Raw genomic sequence first — 14,378 nt, forward strand, 5'->3', positions numbered from 1 at the left:
AAAGCCATAATTAAAAATTTCCCCAAAAGAAACCCCCAGACCTGCACGGTTTTACTGTTCTTTCTAACACTTAAGAAGGAAATGTTACCAATCTCTTAAAAACTCTTCCAAGGATTACAAAAAGAAGTAACAGGAATGCCTGGGTAGCTCAGTTGGTTAAGCCGCTGCCTTTGGCTCAGGTCATGATCCTGGTATCCCAGGATAGAGTCCCACATCAGACTCCCTGCTTAGTTTCTCCCTCTAACCCTCCCCCTCATGCTCTGTCTCTCATTTTCTCTCTCTCAAATAAATAAAAATAAATACAATCTTTAAAAAAATTTTAAAAAAAGGAACAGTGTTCACAGAGAATACTACTCAGAAATAAAACATGAATGAACTGATATACATACTATGGTGGATGAAACTTAGACACTGTGTTGAATGAAAGTATATTTTATGAGTCCATTTATATAAAGTTCTTAGAATAAGCAAAGCCTCTCCACCATGATAAAGAACAGTGGCCCAAGGTCCAAGTCAGGTTAGCAGGAATTGAACTGGACAGAACAGGAACTTCCTGAAGTGGCAGAAGTTTTGTGGGTTACTTAGTTTAAGATGTACTTGCCAAGAACCCACTGAACTGTCAGATCTATGCATCTGACCATTTGTAAGTTACATCAATAAAATAAATGCTTCACTTAAAAAAATAATCAAGCCATTGCAGATGACTGACCAAAAATCTGGCCAGTCCAGGTAAAGATGGAAACACATCTAGTCCTATAACTCTTGACTTAGGAAAGCAAATATAACCAGTTTCTCTAGTGATAAAAGTTTATTCATATACTAAATTCTGCAACTTCTTACAGAGACACTGAGAAGTTAATAGACAATGTCTTAGCAAGCCTCAAAAAAAAAAAAAAAGAATGTGCACTGATTTTTTTTTTTTTAATAAAAGCAAAAGTGAACACATACTGTTGAATTACAATCATGACAAATGAAACTAAGATTTTCAGGTTAATATGAAAATACCTATTAAAATGACTTCAAAAATAGCTGCTAGCAATTTGTTTGTGACATTTAGCCATTTTTCTCTCCTAAATCTACATATTTTCAGTGCATCTGGTCATATTAAGAAGAAAGCCTGAGTTATTTTTAAATGATCTTTCAGACTGACTTTCCCTCTAATAGAAAGATGAGTGCTAAGCAGAAGCATCATTGTGAAACCTGAAGGTTTCAGCGAGAACTTGGTCCTGCTGACATTTTGATTTCAGAACAGTGAGACAATACATTTTTATTTTTAAGTTTGTACTATTTTGTTACGAAGCCCTAAGAAAGTAATACAAATGTACTATTTATATATACCACAATTCTCATTATTGGATTATTTCATTAGTGACTTAAAAACATTTAGAAAAGATTATTAAATGAATGAACATATTAATCAAATCTCTCCTAAAAAAGAAATGTCCTATATTTCACTGTGAGAGCAGTGATTCTCTTCATGTTATTAAAATACTATGAATATGGGCATCACTACAGACTATGTGTACATTTGTAGAAAAATCAGAAGACACATGGAAGTTTGAAATATTTATCAAAGAACACACAAAACTGAATAAAATTTTTATTTTAAAATATCACAAATAATTATAAAGATAAATGTCTCAACTGCACAAACTTTTATATATTTACGTGTATGTGTATATATATGTGTCCACATATATACACACACAATATATATACACACACACATGTATTTAAACTTTGCTTCATCTTTCATCTTTTTATCTGAGTAAAAAGAAGAACACTTTCCTCATTCAGGAGATTTTTGATGTTGTAATAATTACCTAGAAGGAAAGTGGTAAGAAAAAAAAATTATTTCCATAGGCATCATTTCCTTTTGACTAAATATTTAGCTATCACTAAGGCAGTTACAGTATATGGTACCAAATTTTTTCTTAAATCAGTTCATCTAACCTAAAGTAAGTCTTATTCAACTCCATAAACTAAAAAATCCATGAGTTAACCATCACCTGTGATCCAGACAAGGTTTGAAAGAAATGAAAATCTCACATCATTCTGATAATGAATGCAAAGGTGAATTAGACAAGGGTGAAGAAAGAGAAAATTTGTTTATTCAAACTAACACATACTAAGATTAACTGAGTTACAATAAATGAAATGTGTTCACAACAGTGCTGGTACATACTAAGGACTATATAGACACTGCTATTATTACTGTCTCCTCTCATTAGAATGTAAGCTCCAGAAGGACAGGGAGTTTTCCCCTAATTTGCTCACTTATGTATTCTATACTCTTAGAGCAGTGCTTGACAGACTCTCTGTTGAATGATGAATAAATAAATGAACAAATTAAAAGTTCTCTTTCCAGAGGCTTGTGCTCTTTAATAACTGATGAAACACACTATTCTGTATGTTTAAAATAATCTACTAAAAATTGCTTGACTACATGATGTCTTATAGATAATATAGCAGAAATAATTTTCCTCCTACCCTAGATACAACTAAATATTTTTACACTTTGAAATAAGCAATTCTTATCCAATTTTCATGTACCCATATACTAACATACTTACCTAATGACAAAATCAAAATATGTATTGTCATGAGTCACATGACATTTTATTTTGACCAGTGTGGCTTCCATTTGCATGGTATTCATGAGCAACTATATAAATATTTTAACTATATGAAAGAAGATTGTCTTTATTTTTCTTACCTGAAGGAACATAGAACGAATCCCCAGTTGTTATTATATAAGGTGTTTCATGTAAGGTACATAAAAGGTCACCAAAGTTAACATAAAAAACCTGTAAAATTAAAAATTAAAATCTCATTTCAAATTGAACCACCACCACAACACAGTACAAAGAAACTTAAAGGAAATGCAGTAAGCAGAATAACGACCCTCCAAAGATGTCCATACTCTAATCTCCAGAATTTGTTTTGTTACATGACAAAAGGGACCTAGAGACTGGGAGATAGGTTAAGTCTGGATTATATAGTTGGGCCTATTCTAATCACACGAACCGTTAAAAGTGGAGAGTTTCTCCTGGAAGCAGAAGAGAGATGAAGCAGAGGAAAACCAGAGAAATTCAAAACATGAAAAGGACAGACTACTGCTAGCACTGAAGATAAGAGGGCCATGGGTCAAGAAATACAGGCTATTTCTAGAAGCTGAGAATGAACTCTGGCCAACAGCCAGCAAGGAAATGGGAGCCTCAGCCCTACAACATGGAACTGAATTCTGCCAACAACCTGAATAAACCTGAAAGCAGATTCATCCTAAGAGTCTCCAGAGAGGGATACAGAGCTCCCAACATCTTGATTCCAGCCCCGTGGTACTCTAAACAGAAGACTCAGCCAAGCTTACCAGGATTCTAATCAATGTAACTGTGAGATAATAAATAGGTCTTGTTTTAAGTCGATGAATTTATAGTAATTTGTTAAAACAGCAATAGAAAACAAACACTGGAAGAAATTTCTTTTGTTCTTATTATTTAACAGTTATGAAAATTCAGAACCACTGTAAATAATATCACTTAGCTATACTACAAAATAGCTTGGTCTTATATACAGCTCTTCAAAGGTTACATGGTTGGGACAAGTATTTCAATCACCCGACCAAAGAGAGAACAAAAAGTAAAACAAATAAATGATACATTTAAGCAAATATCAACATTAAGAAAGTAAAAGAGGATAAATCTAATTCTCAATCATAAAGACTTCCATATTCATAGTCACGGTAAATTTGACATTTTATACATAGGTAGCACCCAAGTGATGATTTGGTTTTGGGGCAACTAGAAAAACCGAAAGCCTTCCAACATTCTGATTCAAATTTTGAGATTCAGCCATCAAAAATATTTTGCCTCAGAGAATTACTCCTCTTCTTCCACCCCCTTCTCTTTTTTTTTTTTTTAACACTTTGTAAAATGAGCCTTAAATACCAGAAAAACGATAGCAGCTAGCACTTATATAGCACTTACTCCTTGCCAGTCACTCTTCTGAGCACCTAATTTACATTCATTTAATGTATGTAAGAAGCAGTGAGACAGGTACTATTTTAATAGTTTTATACAAATGAAGAAAATAAGGCAACAGACTGGGGTAATTTTCCAAGTTCACAATGTAAATGGCAGAAACGAGATTTGAACTCAGGCACTTTGATTCCAGAATTCATGCTCTTAACCACTATGAAATGCTGACTCCCTAAATAGGGAAAAAAACTCTTCAAATGGTTCCAAAGTACAGTACATTTTAATTTAATTTAAAAAATTTTTATTATATCTTAAAATAATTTTGCATTAATTACAAAGACAAAAAGGTAACAAACATACTACCCAGAAGGTCAAGCATATATTTCTAGGTGGGGTTTTTTTTTCTTTATCTATTCAGCTTAGCTATGTACACCTCTTTCCACTTCTGCAAACATCTTAGTAGGAAGGTTTTTGAAAGTGCTTGCTTCGGCAGCACATATACTAAAACTGGAAGACTTGTGAAGTACACAAATATAGAATGACGAACTCCTATGAATACCTAACACCAACAACTTTCCCCGTTCCATCTCTTTACTTCCCCCATTCCATGTTATTTTGCAATAAATACCCCAGCATCATAAATCATCTGCAAATATTTCAGTGTGTACTAAAAAAAACAAGGTGCTTTTAATTTTTTATTTTTTAAAGTTTGGTTTATTAGTAGTAGTAGTAGTAGTGATCTCCATACTCAGCATGTGGCTTGAACTCAGGACCCCAAAATAAAGAGTCACATGTTCTACCAATAGAACCAGCCAGGCACACCTCAAGGTGCTTTTTAAAAACACGACTGTAACAGTTTTATCACAACTAAACATAAATGAATATTTAATATCAAATACCCAGTCAGTATTAAATTTCCAATTGTTTCTTAAATGTATTGTTTAAGAAGTTGTTTATCCTCTTAAATTGCTCAATCTATAGTGGTTCTCAATCTGGGGGTGCTTTCTCAATTTCAGGAGACAACGGGCAATGTCTGGGGACATTTCTGGTTCTTAGAACTAGAGGAGTACTACCCGAATCTACTTGGCAGAGGCCAGGGATGCTACCAAACATCCCACAACGTGCAGGAAGCCTCTCTACAACAAAGCATTATCCATCTAAAATGTCAATAGTGCCATGGTTGGTTCTACTTGGTTTTTATTCCTTGCAACTTATTTATTAAAGAAATCAAGCAGCAAAGTTTGCTGTAAAAATCTTTGCATAGCTGAATTTTGCTGATTACAACATCTGGGTATCATATGAAAGGTCATCTATTCTTTATTTCCTATAAATTGGTGGTTAGATATTAGAGTTTGATCAAATTTGGGTATTTTTGTTGTTTGCTTTATAGGTTTTTTTGTTTGCTTGTTTTTTAAAGGAGATGGAAGCGGCAAGACTATTTTATACAATGTTGTATTCTTCCATCAGGAGGCAAATAATGTCTGGTTATCTTCTTTTTATTTTTTTCTCCTTCTTTTTTTTTAAATTTACTTTTTTTTTTTTTAAAGATTTTATTTATTTGACAGAGAGAGATCACAAGTAGACGGAGAGGCAGGCAGAGAGAGAGAGAGAGGGAAGCAGGCTCCCTGCTGAGCAGAGAGCCCGATGCGGGACTCGATCCCAGGACCCTGAGATCATGACCTGAGCCGAAGGCAGCGGCTTAACCCACTGAGCCACCCAGGCGCCCAAATTTACTTTTTTTTTTTTTTAAGATTTTATTGATTTATCTGACAGAGATCACGAGTAGGCAGAGAGGCAGGCAGAGAGAGGAGGAAGCAGGCTCCCCGCTGAGCAGAGAACCCGATGCGGGGCTCGATCCCAGGACCCTGGGATCACAACCTAAGCCGAAGGCAGAGGCTTTAACCCACTGAACCACCCAGGTGCCCCTAATTTATTTTTATAATTAATTATTTTTTACCCCTCCTCCCACTCTCCTTCCCTCCACCAACCCTCAGTTTGTTTCCTATAAGTAAGAGTCTCTATGGTCTGCCTCCCTGATTTTGTTGTCTTATTTTTTCCTATCTTCCCCTATGATCCTGTTTTCTTTTTTTTTCCTGTTTTGTTTCTTAAATTCCACATGAGTGAGCTCATATGATAATTCTTTCTCTGACTGACTGACTTCATTTAGTATAATACCCTCTAGTTCCATCCACATCATTGCAAAAGACAAGATTCCATTTTTTGATGGCTGAGTAATATTCCATTATGTGTGTATGTATGTGTGTATGTGTACACACACACACACACACACACACACACACACACACATATCTTCTTTATCCATTCATCTGTCAGTGGACATCTGGGCTCTTTCCATAGTTTGGCTATTGTGGACATTGCTGCTATTAACATTGGGGTGCAAGTGCCCCTTCAGATCACTACATTTGTATCTTTGGGGTAAATCCCTAGTAGTGCAATCACTGGGTCGTACAGTAGCTCTATTTTCAACTTTCAGGGTTGTCTTCTTTTTTAGATATTAGCAGACATTGATACTCAATGCCTAGACAGATCCAACAGTTTATCAAGGATTACAAAATGATAATATTTTACTCTACTATTTCTTTTTCATTTATTAACTGGAATTTCTTTTTAAAGATTTTATTTATTTATTTGAGAGAGTGAGAGTACAAGCAGGGGGTACATCAGAGGGAGAGGGAGAAGCAGGCTCCCCACTGAGCAGGGAGCCTGATGCGGGGCTCGATCCCAGGAACATGGGATCATGACCTGAATCAAAGGCAGATGCTTAACCAATTGAGCCACCCAGGCACCCCTAAATGCAATATTTCTAACAAAAATAAACTTCACCTCATTTTTATTTGGTTACATAATAGTACAGTTTATAAGAAAAGGGCAGAAAAAATATTCGATTACTTCCCTTTATTTACCATTTGTTGTCAAAATAAGTTAGCCTCCTAGAATTCTCCAAGAGTGGTGAATTAGGTTTTCTTTTCGTAGCAGTCTTTCAAATTCATGAATTTATATATAGTAGATATGTATCAATCCACTTAAGTTATTCTTATTTACTCGAAACACTTCAAGCTCAGGGGTACCTGGGTGATACAGTCCAGTAGGCCTCCAACTCTTGGTTTCAGCTCAGGTCATGGTCTCAGGGTTGTGGGATTGAGCCCCGTGTCACACTCCACGCTCAGCGCAGAGTCTGCTTGAGATCCTCTCCCTTACCCTCTCCCAATCCTCCCCACATTCTCTTTCTAAAATAAATAAATAAATCTTTAAAAATACATATTTCAAGCTCAGCTCCAGCCCTCCATTCAGACATTTCTCTAAGGAGCTCTGGTTCTTTAAAGTATGTTGCTCTAACTTTTTGTTTTTTAGTTCTGGAACATTTATTGTCTAATTTTTCAAATATTTCCATCCCTTCACTCATTTGGTTTTATTTCCTCTCTTCTGTTTTTTTTTTTCCTGTTGTCCACATCACTTCACTTTTATATTTTATATTACATAATTTTTTATATTTATATTATATATTTTATATTTATATAATATAATAAAATATATATTTCATATTTCCATTTCTAAATCTCATCTTTTGGGAGAGCTCCACAACCAAATCCCATAGTTAATCTGTTAATTCTTTTGTGGTTTGATTTTAACAAATCTACTACTGCTACTATCTCCCTCTCATACAGATTTTTTAACATTGAGTTTGAAGGAAAGAGTGAACAGCCTACGCTAGTTCTCTCTCTGGTCCCTTTTGTTTTTCAAAAGTATATATTTAAAAGTGTGCTTCATGTTTTAAAAAATGTAAAAATACTCTGATATTTAAAAAAAAAGAACTTTAACTCTGATTTTCATTATAAAAAGTTAAAGGCAATATTTAGAAGAAATAAAAATAACCTATAATCACCTGATAACATGTTATTTTTCTATAGTTCCTTCAATTTTCATTTTTAAATTCTAGTCAGAATAAAACAGTTTTCTATTTTCCATAAGTTGGCTTAAATATTTATCCTAAAGTTCTTCTTATATGGCTATTCTTCAAAACTATATGCTTAAACTGATATAAAAATACTTATTACAGTACCTGGAACATCTAAGTGCTATATAACTGCTTATTATCATATAATGACATCTTATTATAAAGTCAAAATATAAAATATAACCATTTCTTTCCGTAACACTTTTCAATACTTTCTAATTTTTGCAATTACTATCAATGTTACAAAAAATACCTATATATGTTCAGTTTCCCTACCTTTTAAATTATTTTCTGAGGAAAATATACTGAAATAAGAGTCATAAATCGAAGGGTACAGATTTTAAATAATTTCTTTTTTTTTTTTTTTTTTTAAGATTTTATTTATTTGATAGAGATCACAATTAGGCAGAGAGGCAGACAGAGAGAGAGAGAGGAGGAAGCAGGCTCCCTGCTGAACAGAGAGCCCGATATGGGGCTCGATCCCAGGACTCTGGGATCATGACCTGAGCTGAAGGCAGAGGCTTTAACCCACTGAGCCACCCAGGCGCCCCAGATTTTAAATAATTTCTACTAGCTCAGTAAATATAAAATATTCTTGTTTTTAATGTTTTTTAATGCACATTCCTTTGAATAGTAGCCAGATTAAATACTTTCAAACATTTACTATTTAAATTTACTATTTAAATTTTCTTTTGTCTAATAAAGGCATCACAGTTTAATGGGTAACTGGTATTATTTCAATGATGATATTTCATAATGCTTGTCTTATTAATTGTTCCTTATTATGCAGAAATCATCATTACTTTAGTTAGTTAAATGTGTTTTTTACTCTTTTAGTAGCACCTGGAGATCTTTATCATTTTAAGATTGGATTAAAGTATTTTCTAATTCTAGTTATACTAAGGTATTAATGAGTTACTCTTTCATGTGTGCCTTTTTTTCTTGCCTCAATTTGCCCTTCTTTGATAACATAAACCCAAGGGTACTCGTGTTCCTTCTCTTTTTCTTTCTTGGGTAAATTAATTGTTTTGAATGCAATACTCCAATAACCCATGATACCACAGGTTCTTGAAATGTTACATACTGAAAAATGTGCCTTAGACTCAGTATTTTTAAATGGCAGTAAAACAGTAAATACATATATTTTTTAAAGATTTGATTGATTTATTTGTCAGAAAGAGAGAGCAAAAGCAGAGGAACAGCAGGGAGAGGGAGAAGCAGGCTCCCTGCCGAGTAAGGAGCTGGATGTGGGACTCAATCCCAGGACCCTAGGATCATGACCTGAGCCAAAGACACGCTCAACCAACTGAGCCAACCAGCCATCCCTAAAACAATAATTATTATTAAAATTTGGTGATATTCAAATTCTGCAATTTTCAAATTCAAAATGTACAAATATAACATATATATACTTCACATCAGTGGTGCAAGGGTGTGTGTCTCCAATGAGAGAACAAAGACGGACTCACCTTGAATCTCATTATAATTTCAGCCAATAATGCTGCCACATATAGTAATACATTATTTAGTACTTATTGAAGTAACTAGTTCCTACTCCCCTTAGTCTATTGCTAATTACATGATTCTGAGAAAGACTTTTAAAACCTCATTATTGCTAAACTACATGATCAGTGAAATGAAATTTAGACTTAATTTTCACCAGCTCTAATGATTTGTTTGCAAACCTATATCCTACTGTTCCTCAAAGAACATTCCTTAAACTTTTAAATTTCAAGGTTACATGGCTATGCACAGAACAGGTACTTATTAAATAACCATTGCCTGATTGACTATAAACAGATTTAGCAGAAAAATTCTCTATGCACCACAATAATATCATTTCTGAGAAAACAGCATTTTTAATGCCTCATCAAGTCCAAAAAATCAGAGTTATGCCAATAGAGAAACATAAACATATGGAGAAATACACTCACCAATATATCTGAGCCAACATGCTGCTTTCCCTTTTCTTGATGTGGTCCCAATATCAATTTTCCGGTAGAAAAAATAGGTGTATCCAGTGTTTTATACACTTTCAACTCACCATGCTCAACACAAAATTGATATGTATCTCGTGGCCTTAAAAGATCTAAGGGAAAAACACTAATATAAATATAAAGCAACAGCAATAATAATGCTCAATGATATAACATATATACACACATATACAATAGCATTATTCCTAGATATAAACCTGGCTTACAAAGACAGAAGTGATTAAGGTCATTTACTTGAGCTAGAATGGTAGAGGTCAAATTTTGTCTGTCTCACAAGTTGTGTGACCAGGCAAGTTACTTCTCTATACCTCTGTTTTCTTTTCTCTAAAATGGGACAATAATAGTTCATCTATGTTAGAGTTGTGAATATCAAATGAATAAATGTGTATAAAGTATTTAAAATACTGTCTGGCACAATTAATAAGCATTAGGTAAGTCTTAGCTATTAACAAAAAAATGGCAAAATTATTACTATTTTTATTATAGCTCAGAGAACAAAATGAGCTAAGAAACAAGATTTCCACATCTTTATAAAGTTTAACATGGCCCACAATTAACAAATGTATCACCGTAATAGATTATTTTGTGCTTGCTTGACTGATTATTAAACAGCAAGATTTTTATCACATAAAGCCAGAGTACTTACTGTTGCTCACAAATCACTATCTTAATTCTGAATTCCCCTTTTACTTATAAACCTTTCCAAATATATAGTTAATATATTCTTCTGCAATCAACTTCTGTTTCCTTGGGTATTTAGGAATGTTAGTAATCTCACAGATTATAGAATATAGAAAATTATAGACTCAAGAAACAGACAAAAAGTTATGAACTCCTGACAACACTGACAACTTTTCTAACCTGATACAATATAGCAATGTTTTTGGTTAAGAACGTTACACTAAACAAAATTTTCTGTACTTCTACCTCTGTTGCTAAATAAATAATCTGATTATAAAAATACTTAATACTACTTAAGATGTCAAATGGAACCTATTTCACAGCCAAAATTTTAATTGGGAATATGATTACTGCCTCTCTGGTTTGACGTATTTGTCCTCTGACTTAAGAGAGGAGAAATTAGTCCTGAGTACTCACTGGTATAGTCAAAACAGCTAAAACATTTAAATATTTCCTATATGTAAATTCTGCCTGTTGGTAGATAGCTAAATGTTCCCTATTTGCCCTTACCACACTATAGCTCATCTTTTGGAACCAGTCATGGTCTCAGAGACAATGTACTTTTAATGCCTATTAGATACAATGGTAGACCTCTAGAACCCCTCTGCTGGCCTTAAGGTTAACCATGGCATTTATGGCATGCTGATCAATGTCCTTGCTCATCATCACTCTAAAGGTCTGATCTCCCAGGTACTATTATTGGCATCCCATGGTGCAGAAGACTGTCTAAATCCTGTCCACAATCCCTGTCTGGACTCACAGTAAGGGTGTATTCTAGGATCTACCAGCTAAATTGCAACAACTACCCATAAAAAACCCCTGTTCCCATGTGTCATCTTGGTTAAAGAAGGCCTGGGCCCTACTGGGGGAGGCAACACTCCTGATGATGGCACCTGCACCCTAGAGGATAAATGCATTGTGCTATGTGTCCCTAGACATTGTTTGCTATCAGAGCTCCTCCAGAGTAGTCCTCAAAGGCTGCTTACTGGAATTAGATACTCTATGGATTTTGGCTCTAAAAGAGCTAGGAAGCAAAAGAGAAAGTAGATAGGGTAGTCATCAAGCCAGCAATCTGTCCTTACTAATTATTAAATTAAGCATTTTCATTATCCCTAATCTTACCCATGGGAATAATCTCTCTTGTTTCTGGGTCCTTTACCCTTGTTGGCTTCAGTGGATCTCCCAGAGGTATACTCAGATTTACCATGAATTTATTCTCTGCAAAAGAAATACCACTGTAATAAAGCTACTTAAAATTCTTCCCAATTAAAAAGAAGTCTGATATTAAATATGGCTATGAATAAGTTGAAAAAAAAAAAAGACTGCAACAATCTCTTCCTATTTTCCTATTTATAAATGAACACTCTGACAAACAAAAATTCAAAAACCACAATGATTTAATACAAAAGCAAACATACTAAACTATTTTCTGCAAACCTGTTATGACAACTCTTGATACTCTTGCATCATCAAGAAAGTTTAGAATATTCTCTCAGAGAGCAAAAAGTATAAAATACATTTCAGAAAAAAATTCATTAAAAATGTCAATTTTAATCATAATTTGACATGGGAAAAGTTAACTTCAATGACAGGGTAATTTACTCATGAGCAAGTGTTTTTTTATATTATGCTATTAATGATTTTTTTTAAAAGAGTAAAAATCTGTTTATTTTCAGAATTTGGGGAAAAAGTGGACATTAAAAAGTGAATTCAAGGGGGCACCTAGGTGGCTCAGTGGGTTAAAGCCTCTGCCTTCGGCTCAGGTCACGATCCCAAAGTCCTGGGATCGAGCCCTGAGTCGGGCTCTCTGCTCAGCAGGGAGCCTGCTTCCCATTCTCTCTATCTCTGCCTGCTTGTGATCTCTGCCTTTCAAATAAATGAATAAAATCTTTTAAAAAAATTAAAAAATAAATAAATTTTTTTAAAAAGTGAATTCAAAACAATAGAAAAGAAAACAAAATACTCCAAAACCGACAGGATGCAGCAAAAGCAGATGTTAAGAGTGAAATTTATGGGGGCGCCTGGGTGGCTCAGTTGGTTTAAGTGACTGCCTTCGGCTCAGGCTGTGATCCTAGAGTCCTGGGATCGAGTCCCACATCGGGCTCCCTGCTCCTTGGAGAGTCTGCTTCTCCCTCTGACTTTCTCCCCTCTCATGCTCTCTCTCAAATAAATAAATAAAATTTAAAAAAAAAAAAAAAGAAAAAGAAAAGAGTGAAATTTATGTTATAAACACTTGTATTAAGAAATAAAGTTCAAAGAAACAACATTACACAAGAACTAGAAAAAGACTTAGCTGAAATTTAGAAGTAACAAAGAAAATAACAAAGAAAGTAACAAAGAAGAAAGTAACAAAGAAAAATCAGAAATAAATAAAATAGAGACCAGAAGAAACACTAACATAACATTGAAAGTAATGAGCAGTTTTACCATTTGATTTCTTATTTGTCCCAATGCTTGTCTGTGCAGTAGTGTATTGCTTAATATTTACATACTAAATATTTAATAGTTTACACTATAGATTTTCCAGCTTTGTTTTATTGTTGATCTTCAGTTTTGTACCACTGTGGTTGGAAAATATACTCAGTCTTCTTAAATTTGCAATATTTGTTATGTCTCTTTTTATGTGGTTTAACCAGGGGATTCTTCTGTGTGTATTTGAAGAAATGTGTATTCTATTTTTCTTGGATGGAAGGTTTTATATATATTTTTGGAACCATGTATTCTGAAGTATGTTTCGAGTTAAAAATGTTCTTGTTGAAATAAAAAGTAACTCTCAGGGTACTTATTTAAAATAAAGCATATCAGAAGGGAGGTGTGTGGAAGGATGGGTGAAGTAGGTGAAGGGGATTAAGAGTATACTTATCATGAGTACTGAGTAATGATGTTTAGAATTGTTGAACTGCTATATTGTACACCTGAAACTAACAGAACACTGTATGTTAACTACACCGGAATTAAAATTAAAAAAAACTTAATAAAAAAATAAAAAAAGATGAATTCACCCTAAAGTATTACATCTAACATTTTTACAAATAAATTACAGAATTTGTAAAGAGCTACTTCTCAGAGCACTATTATTTAAAATAAACTCTAAAGGTTACTTTCAGGAATAAGCTCATACTTCTTTCCTCATTATCAAGACAGATCCTTTTCCTAGCAACCATTTTATTGACTTTTCCAATGTTTCCTTTTGACTTCCTTTTAGATGATACTGTGTCTGGGGACAGTATTCCACCAATCACAAATCCTCCTGAAAGTTAATGACAAAAAAGGTAAATATCATACCTGAGAAAGTAAAAATATTGAACCAAAATTTAAATTACTATAGCATATTTTCTTTCAGACTACCAAAGAATATATTACTATCATATTTTACAGTTAGTAACTCAAACAACACAAATACCAACCAATTCCACTTATGTTTCTACCACCCTAAATCCAGATGCACTGATGAAACATGACAGAATGATCTCTGTTGCTTGAAATCAAGTCAGTTTGAAAAACAACACAAAAGCCAGCAATGAAATATTTATAATAATTTACATGTGAGTTTAGTTCTTTGACTTAGATACATCCATCACAGAAAGGAAAATAACTTTCTGGCCCACTGTCTATATTTCTATAGAGAAATATGATGAGCAAATGGGATGAGAATAGTAAAAGGAAATACTTAATCTTTGCCACTTACTATTTTCTCATGTTCTGATCTAATGACTTATTTCTTGCAATTAAAAACCCTGTTAATAG

General features: G+C 33.8%; 1 protein-coding gene across 1 annotated transcript in view; it reads right to left on the reverse strand.

Moving 5' to 3' along the window:
* Window positions 1–265: 265 nt before the first annotated feature.
* The window catches only part of CENPC (centromere protein C), a 101,872-nt gene continuing 87,759 nt past the window's right edge, over window positions 266–14,378 (reverse strand). Inside the window, exons 15-19 of the mRNA XM_047719429.1 lie at window positions 13,753–13,881; window positions 11,754–11,849; window positions 9,888–10,042; window positions 2,717–2,807; window positions 266–1,823 (exon numbers count right to left, since the gene is read on the reverse strand). Coding sequence (XP_047575385.1) covers window positions 1,753–1,823; window positions 2,717–2,807; window positions 9,888–10,042; window positions 11,754–11,849; window positions 13,753–13,881 — 542 coding nt within the window. The 3' untranslated portion in view covers window positions 266–1,752. The remainder of the gene's footprint in view (window positions 1,824–2,716; window positions 2,808–9,887; window positions 10,043–11,753; window positions 11,850–13,752; window positions 13,882–14,378) is intronic.

The sequence above is a fragment of the Lutra lutra genome, chromosome 2 (assembly GCF_902655055.1).
Source record: "Lutra lutra chromosome 2, mLutLut1.2, whole genome shotgun sequence".
Classification (NCBI taxonomy): domain Eukaryota; kingdom Metazoa; phylum Chordata; class Mammalia; order Carnivora; family Mustelidae; genus Lutra; species Lutra lutra.